We start from the raw sequence: 9,059 nt of genomic DNA on the forward strand, positions 1-9,059 counted from the left end.
CATCAGAGAGGCAGTTGTAAGAGCTGAATGGGATAATGCATGAACAGTGCAAGATCATGCTCTGAGGGTGGTTTGGTTCTCAAGTTTTACTTCCCAAAATGTATATAATTTAAGAGAGCTTCAGTTCCCTTAAGATGCCTGGTGAGATAAGTGTGGTTTTACTGTCCATCCTACCCAGTCACGGAAGGTGAGTACAGCGCCTATGTAGAGCTCTTACCCACAGCAGTGTGGGTTCTTAGAAGGGGTTAGTAACAGGGTCCTGGCCTTGTCAGGGCTGCTGCATGGCTACCAAGCATTCACAAGTCGTACACATGGCAAGGTTGTATGCCAGCTTCCAGGTTTCCTTGAGAATTCTGTTTCCTCCAAGAATGATATTTCTGTGGGAATCACATATTTTTGGGTAGGTCTTCATAACATTGTGGCTGACTTTGCAGCTCCTCTTGCTGAAGGTTTTGTTGTTGTTGTTGTTGTTTGTTTTTTCTTACTTCATAACTTTCCTTCAAATAAATTATGAGATTTGGGCCTGGCACAGTGGCTCAGTGGCTAAATCCTCACCTTGCACACACCAGGACCCCATATGGGTGCTGGTTCATGTCCTAGCTGCTCCACTTTCCATCCATCTCCCTGCTCACGGCCTGGGAAAGCAGTAGAGGACAGCCCCTGCACCCACATGGGAGACCCAGAAGTTCCTAGTTCCTGGTTTCAGATCAGCTCAGCTCCAGCCACTTGGGGGGTAAACCAGTGGATGGAAGATCTTTCTGTCTCTCCTTTGTTCTGTAAATCTGCCTTTTCAATAAAAAGAAATAAATCTTTTAAAAAATTAAGAGTTTATGGGTTCCCTCACTGTATTCATAAGCAGAGAGGGAAAGCCTCATTCCCACGGAGGCAGAGCAATTCTCCTTGCTCAGCCTCTGCTGGTGTCTCACACCTGCTTCCCAGGCAGGGTCTAGAACCACAGTGGCAGCCTCTTGTGAAACTTCATGACCAGAACTTGTCTAATTCTTTTATCTTGATTCTAATAACAAATATACAGGTTATCACCAATGGAAGAATGGCAAAGCTGAATGCATAGAATACAATTGAATAGTGTTCAGCTTTAAAAAGAAGGAAACCCTGTCATAGGCAACAACATGGATGATATTGTGTCAAGAAGAAGTCAGGCAGAGAACACTGGGCTTGGCTAAAGTCCTTGCCATGAGTGCGCCGGGATCCCATATGGGCACTGGTTCTAATCTCAGCAGCTCCACTTCCCACCCAGCTCCCTGCTTGAGGCCTGGGGAAGCAGTCAAGGACGGCCCAAAGCCTTGAGATCCTGCACCTGTGTGAGAGATCTGGAGGAAGTTCCTGGCTCCTGGTTTCAGATTGGCACAGCACTGGCTGTTGTGGTCACTTGGGGAGTGAATCATCAGATGAAAGAGCTTCCTCTCTGTCTCTCCTCCTCTCTGTATATCTGACTTCGTAATTAAAAAAAAAAAGAAGTCTTTTTAAAAAATAACACCGTATGATCTCACTTACACAGAGCCTAAAAAGATGAACTCGAAGAGACAGAAAGTTGATGGTGTTGGTAGGACGCAGGCCAGTGTGGCGCTGGGGAAGCCCTGGTTAAAGGACAGAAGAATGTTTTCAGTTAGACAAGAGAAATGAGTTCAAGAGATACATTGGACAGTGGGGTTACTACATTTAACAGCAATGTAGTATACTTGAAGCTTGCTCAGAGAATAAATTTTAAATGTTCTTACCACAAAGTAATAAACATATGATGTCATACATATATCCAAACAATGTGTTAAACATCATAATTCCTTTTTTTAAGTCAAAAGAAATAAATGAGTTAATTAGTTTAGGAAGAAAAATGTACCATCTTAATTTTTATGTGTTCAGGATTTTCACATTGTTGAGCAACCAATCTTCAGAACTTTTTCTTTGGTAAAGATGTGATTCTGCAACTATTAATTAATACCTTCTCATTTTTTGTCTGTTCCCCAGACCCAGGCAAGCACCTTTTTACTTTTTGACTCTGTAAATGTGACTTCTTGGGAGGCTTGTAGCAGCAGGATTATGCAACATTTTTTTTTGTGCCTGGCTTAATTCATTAATCTCATAATGTCTTTCCTTCTTTCTGAGGCTGAATAACATTCCATTTCATGTTTATACTGTATTTTGTTTATTTCCCCGTCTGTCAGTGAACACTTGAGTAACTTCGTCCTTTTAGCTGTGTGTGTAATGCTCTGCATAAGGCTGTACAAACATGTTTTGGTGAAACTGCTTTCAATTCTGTTGAGAATGACACACTCCAAGTTGGAAATGCTCAATCATACGATAGCTCTAGATTTTATTTATTTTTTTTAATGAAACCACCATACTGTTTTCAGTAAGTAACCACAATAGTTGCCCTATTTTACTTTCCCACCGAAGGTGCACAAGATTTCTGATATTTCCACATCCCAGTCATTACTTGCTATTTTCTTTTTAATTTTTTTTTGTTTAATATCCATCCCTGTGGGGATGCTGAGTAAGGCATCTTGATCTCTTCTTTTCAGATTGGGAAATCCTGGAGAATGAGGGCACTTTCTGATTCTGAGGTATTTGGGGCCTGTCATGTGACCTGCGTGATGTGGGCAGGAGGTCCAGGCAGCCTGAGTGACAGGAAGAGCCAGGGAATGTCTCCTCCCACCAGGAATTAGTCCCAGTCTCACTACCCTGCATCTTTGTAACTCCCTTCTCTAGGTACAAGCCGCGGGAAAAGTTGAAGGTCAACTTTGGCACACCTGAGTTCCTGGCTCCAGAAGTTGTCAACTATGAGTTTGTCTCCTTCCCCACTGACATGTGGAGTGTGGGCGTCATCACTTACATGCTGTGAGTGTGGAGGGTCCTGGGGTCCTCCGTTTTACCTTGTTCCAAGGAAACACCAGTAAGCGCACAGGGTAGTGGGATGGGAAAGGAAAAGCAGCCAACTACAGGCATGTAAGCCAAGTACCGTATTTACAGTTGATCCTAATCCCTCAAATTTTCAGCTGTGAGTCAGTGTAGAAGTAAGTGAGACGTGCATGTTACCCCTCAGAACAGAGGTCTACGTGTCTCATTTCTTAGTATCAATAGATCCAGACCTTGGCTGAGCGTCTTCATCATCGGCTCTCAGTCGTAACTGAAATAGCTGAAGGTGTTCGTGACTCAGCAATAAGACCCATCTGGGGGCAACTGGTGCCATTTCTGCTGGAGAACTGTGGGATCCATCAGGAGACGTCTACTCAGGGTTATTCCATTTGTGGAGGAATGACTTGGGGAATTGACCATCAGTTCTCATTCATTTCCTCTTGTTTCTGGGTTGGTAGACAAGTGAAGTTCAGGTGGGGCTGGGGTGTACTGCAGATGTGAGGGGGAGATTGGGTTGTGGGGAGCAGTACACTGGAGCTGCCCCCACATGTATTAAAAGCCGTTGCAAGATGGTGGCTGGCCCAGGGCCAGGAGGCGGGGTTGGTCCCGCCAGTAGGCAAACAGGAAGTCACAGGGATAGGCTGATGCCCTCGCTGCGATTATGCCATTGCTACTGGCCTATCAGGTAGCCCTGAGTGGACACACAAGAAGTGATTGGTGGAGAGCTGTATATAAGCAGCCCGCTTTTTGCAATAAAGGTTCCGGTTCCGGTTCCGGTTCCTGTTTTCCAGATTTTTGTGTGTATGCCTCGTCACTAGTGTTGCTTGTAGGTCGGCGACACTGGGTGAGCTGGATGTTGCTTGCCCTACTGTCTACCCTTGCCGCTTCCCGCCCTGCATGCTGTTTCCTTCTTGCTCAAGGCCCAATAGAGTCACACTTTGCCTCTAGGCTTATCATTATTTATCACTGCTACATTGTGTGTGTGTGTGTGTGCTTGCGTGCATGCACGTGTGTTATGCCAGTTGGAAAAGTTTAGAGCCTCAAAGCCAGATGCTGAGCTTCTCTTGCCTCCAGTTCCTCACTGTAGCAGAAGGCTAATCAAGCCAGTTTTCACGGCTGGAGGCCTGGGTAGTATCTAAATGAACTTGGCTGTCTCGGACACATGAAAAGCAATTTTTAAATCAAATCAAGATGTACTTGATAACTAGACACTGAGTTGGGCCCTCATTTCGGTCGTGAGCCTGAATGGAAGTTTGCTCTGAACATGCTTCCTGCCTTCCGAGTTTCACTCCTTCCACTTCTTTCATTGAGGAGCACACTGGACTGTATTTCGTGCAGAAGGAGGAGGCTGTTTTTTTTTTTTCCCAAGCATCCTGGATTAGATCAGCTTGGGCCTTAGAAGCTTCCTCTCACTTCTTTTGATGCCTGCTGGCAAACATGGCTTCTGGATGGTGATGGTCCTTTCTCTCTTCTGCAGACTCAGTGGCTTGTCCCCGTTTCTAGGGGAAACAGATGCAGAAACCATGAACTTCATAGTGAACTGTAGCTGGGATTTCGACGCTGACACCTTTGAAGGACTGTCGGAGGAGGCCAAGGACTTTGTTTCCCGGCTGCTGGTCAAAGAGAAGAGGTCTCTTGACAGCGTGTCACGCATGCTCTGTTCTGATGGTGACCCTGGGCTGGGTGTGAAGCAGGACTGCTGAGGTCAAAGGGCCTTTCCTCCAAGGGGCAAATTTTGTTCTGGAGTTCTTCATTTGGAAACAATAAAAGGAATAAACAAACGGACAAAGGAAGTCAGTTTCAAGAAACCACTGGGATTATAAAATCTCGGTAGAATTTTAAAAGGAACACATTTACAAATGAATCTCATTTCTAAATTGTCATTTATAATAGGCTAATCTTGAAGAGAAGTTTAGACACAAAGACATTATTCTTCATAACAAAGGTCTAAACACCTCATCTCTATGAGGAAAGCTGTATAAGACTTCAATTGTTACATTTAGGATCAGCACTATGGTACAATAGGCTAAGCCTCTGCCTGCGGTGCTGGTATTCCATATGGGCGACAGTTTGTGTCCCAGCTACTCCTTTCCAATCCAGTTTCCTGCTTTTGGCCTGGGAAAAGAGCAGAGGATGGCTCAAGTCCTTGGGGGCTCCACACTCACATTGAGTCTTGGAAGAAGGTCTTGGTTCCAGGATTAGATCAGCTCAATTCTGTCTATTTAGGCCATTTGGGGAGTAAACTAGTGGATGGAATATCTTTCTCTGTCTCTCCTCTCTGTAATTCTGCCTTTCAAGTATAAAGAAAATACTTATGTAAGTAAAATAAAAAATAAAATAGAAGCAGTTGCATCCAAGTCATAGTAGAGCCATTGAGATTTTTGATACTCAGGCAATAAAGTAAGAATGGAATATAACCAAAGGAATTTACTAACCAAAGATTAAGACTCCAGAATCTGAGCTCCAACACCACCCACACATCCCTGACATTCACAGCTTTGTTATCATTCTGATTTGTGAGAAGTTAGGCATACTAGTTGACATTGCAGTCAAAAATAAATGAGCTTCTTTCAAGTCTACTTTTTAGTTTTTTTTTTTTAAATTTGTTAAAGACTTATTTATTTGAAAGGCATAGTGGCAAAGAGAGAGAAGAATTTTCCATCTGTTGGTTCAACACCCAAATGGCTACAAGACCAGGGCTAGGCCAGTCCAAAGTCAGGAGCCTGGAATTCCTTCTTGATCTCCTGTCATCTGTTGGTTTCCTAGGTACATTAACGGGGAACTGATTGGAAATGGAGAGCTGGGACTTAACCAGTGCTCATAAGAGACAATGGCAACATAGGAAGCAGCTTAATCCTTAAAAACATTTTGTTTATTTTTATTTATTTGAAAGGCAGACAGAGAAAACTCCCATTTTCTAGATCACATCTCAGATTCCCCTAACAGCCAGGGCTGAACCATGCTGAAGCCAGAGCTCTCAGCTCTGTTTCCCATGTGGATGGCAGGAACCCAAGTACTTGAGCCATCACACCCACTGTCTCCCAGCGTACACACCGCAGGAAGCTGGGACTGAGAACAGAGCGGGGACTCCAACCCAGACACTGCCCCTAAGTGGTGTCCTAACTGTGGGACCAAACATCCACCCCGAGTCTTTGTTGTGCTGAGCAGTTCCAGGCCGGCCTGCCGAAGGCCAGTGTCCTCGCCGGGAGATATTCCTTGCGGAGGTCAGGGACACTTTGCTGATGGTGTTCTGGCAGTTTTAAGGAGGGGAACTTTTCATACAAGGAGTTCCCTTCCTGGGGCACAGCATGAGTCTGCTTCAATGATTCATACTTTCCAATGACTCAGATTTCTTACCCAACTGAACAGATTTTGGGACAACTAGAAAAGGCAACCCCCGCTAAAAGTCTCCACTGCTGTTTGACTTCACAGCTGCAGAATGAGTGCCACACAGTGCCTGAAACACGAGTGGCTCAATCACCTGCCCGCCAAAGCTTCTAAATCCAAAGTCCGCCTCAAGTCCCAAGTGCTGCTGCAGAAGTACACAGCCCAGAGGAAATGGAAGGTAATGGGCTTCGCTTTGTGTCAAGGCGACAGTCATCTTAAACTGCTTTTGACAGAATTGTAACTAAGTGTTTACTTACATTTGGATTTTAAATAGGAAGATTATTGGGGGGGGGGGGTAACAAATCCCTCCCATGTCAAAAAACTGGCTTGACTTTAAGATGCCACAAAACCAAAAATAACTGGCTTAAAATGATATTTAGTTCAGAGTCCCTTGCATGCGTCACTTCATGCGGTAGGGCGGAGCTGAGCATGTTCCCAAGGGCTGTGGTAGTGAAGTTCTTGCAGTTGTCTGTCCCACCACACGTTCCGGAAGTGATGGACTGAAAGCCTTACTAAGCTCTACAAAAAAAAACCTAGCTAAAAAGCAGTTGCCATCTGGGGAAATGGCTTTCCAACATTTTCTTTTCTTTTTTTTTTTGTCTTTTAAAAAAAATAATTTTTTAAATTTTGACAATCTTTACATTGTTAATTTGGGCAAAAAGGGTCAAGGGCTACAGGAAAGTGGGTAAAGTGGGTAAGACTATTATTTTCATATTGTTTCCTTCATATATCTGAGGTAGAAGGGGATATTGAGGGAGAAGCCCCACCTGATTTCCCACCCACCCCAAGTCCCGCATGTGGGGCATGCTCCGAGATACTCGTTGAAGTGGTTTCATCACCAGTTTTGAAATTGCTGCCAATCTCGCCTCTCCAAACACGATGAGGTTGTTGAAAAATCCATTAATTGACATTGTCCATCATAGTGTCTCTATTTGCCCGGTATTTTGTTGCCAACCTATAGCTGAGGTCCAACATTTTCGTAATGGCTCAGACCCTCACTAAAAACTGAAATGTTCTACCTGGGGAGCAGTTCATACAGCTGAGCAAACATGTGTCACCCAACAGTCCGTGAAACACTCTGGCATTTTCTAAGTTGTGGCATTAGTTTCGTTAAATAAGGTACTGTTCACAGCCCACAAATTTGGGTTCAAGATCAGCTGGTGGGTTGTGAATCCCAGTTTGAGAAATATCCTTGTAAGGTGCTGTGCTTTTCATGGACAGGGGGCATGATTGCATCATCTCACTCCGTGTTTACCTCCCACATGCCCCTGCAAGTCATGTGCCTGCTCCACCAGAACTCTAGAAATCACTTTTCCTCTTGCAGTGATAATTTTTAAATGAAACCAAGTGCTTAGACCCCCTTTAATTCCATCATTGTTCCTTTCTACAGCAAGTGGTCTAAAAACATGCCTTTTTGTTTTTTCTCTTGCATCTCAAGAAACATTTCTACGTGGTGACTGCTGCCAACAGGTTAAGAAAATTTCCAACTTGTCCCTAATCTTCAACTCGGCTGCTCCAACAGGTCTGGAAACCATGGAGGCAGGTGGCAAAGTGAAGAGATAACTCAAATTTTTGAATAATGAGGCCTAAATAGCGATTCCACTTGTCTTTGTAAAGCAAATTGTATTTATGGCCCTCCTTGCAGATAGAAGTGGTTGTAACAAATTTGTGCGGAGAGTTTTGGTTTTGCCTCGTGAGATCCCTGCGTTTGAAATGCTGTGTTTACTTTGCAAATACACCTGCTTTTGGTGATAAGTGTAGGCATGCTTCAGATAGACAGGAAAGCCTACTCTGCATAGCTCAAACTTCAATTCTAAATTTAACTGTGATTGAAGAACTCAGTAGAATTTTCTGCAGGAGCGTGCTATTCAGTATTCTCTTCTTCCAGTAACAAGAAGTCCTAAGGTTTCAGTTAGCTCGGTGCAAACTGGCATTCACTGTGGTACCCTGCTGGATTATCAAGTGCCATGGCTTTGGGACGATGATCCTCTAACTTAACTTAGGTCCCCTTTTGGAAAGCAACATCACTGTGTAGCTTTAATATTGTTTGAAATTTCAAAAATATATCAACTGTGAAATCTGAGCAGTGATCATTTTAAGTGTTTCTTTTTTTAAAACCTGTACACGCCTCCATGCCTCTGACTGTTCTGAACCCCCACCTTCCTGAGTAGGAGCTTCTGATCTTGCAAGTCTGGAAATGGATATGCAGTGTATGACAGACAGGGAACAACGCTGTGCTGTGCCGCTTTCAGAGAGAAACTCAGAAGTCGTAAATCCTGAGGAAATAAAAGAAGATTGCTCTCCTACTACTTTATAGGATATAGCACTCTCAATGTAATTTTGAAAATGTACACTTTAGATACACATTTTGTACGTAATGTTTTATTTAAATGCCACAAACATTACAGAGTAATCAGGCCACCCATGCAGTGAAGTAACAGTTTTCAACACAGCAATTAACTCATAATTTTACAAACTTCCTTTACATATGTCCATTTAAATATTTTACTCACTCATAAAATGACCAAATTATTCAAAAGCAAAGCATTTTAAAAAAATATCTTACTTCCAGGCTGGCATTGTGACACAGTGGTGAGGCCACTGCCTGTGATGGCAACACCCATGTGAATGTGTTTTGACTCCTGGTTGCTCCACTTCCATCCAGCTCCCTGTTCATGCTCCTGGCAGGGCAGTGGAAAATTGGGCCCCTGTCACCCATGTGGGAGACCAGGATGGAGCTCTGGGCTCCTGGCTCTCTAGGGAAGCTAGTATTATCAGTACCAGGAAGTCAACTTGTA

At 43.8% G+C, this 9,059-nt stretch overlaps 1 protein-coding gene across 1 annotated transcript in view; it reads left to right on the forward strand.

The window, feature by feature from the left end:
- The window catches only part of LOC121167758 (myosin light chain kinase 3-like), a 34,098-nt gene extending 25,993 nt beyond the window's left edge, over nucleotides 1-8,105 (forward strand). The window contains exons 10-13 of the mRNA XM_040997339.1: nucleotides 2,728-2,856; nucleotides 4,352-4,504; nucleotides 6,307-6,439; nucleotides 7,700-8,105. Coding sequence (XP_040853273.1) covers nucleotides 2,728-2,856; nucleotides 4,352-4,504; nucleotides 6,307-6,439; nucleotides 7,700-7,759 — 475 coding nt within the window. The 3' untranslated portion in view covers nucleotides 7,760-8,105. The remainder of the gene's footprint in view (nucleotides 1-2,727; nucleotides 2,857-4,351; nucleotides 4,505-6,306; nucleotides 6,440-7,699) is intronic.
- The last annotated feature ends 954 nt before the right edge of the window (nucleotides 8,106-9,059 follow it).

Source organism: Ochotona curzoniae, unplaced genomic scaffold (assembly GCF_017591425.1).
Source record: "Ochotona curzoniae isolate NIBS_2020 unplaced genomic scaffold, NIBS_Ocur_1.0 patch425, whole genome shotgun sequence".
Taxonomy (NCBI): domain Eukaryota; kingdom Metazoa; phylum Chordata; class Mammalia; order Lagomorpha; family Ochotonidae; genus Ochotona; species Ochotona curzoniae.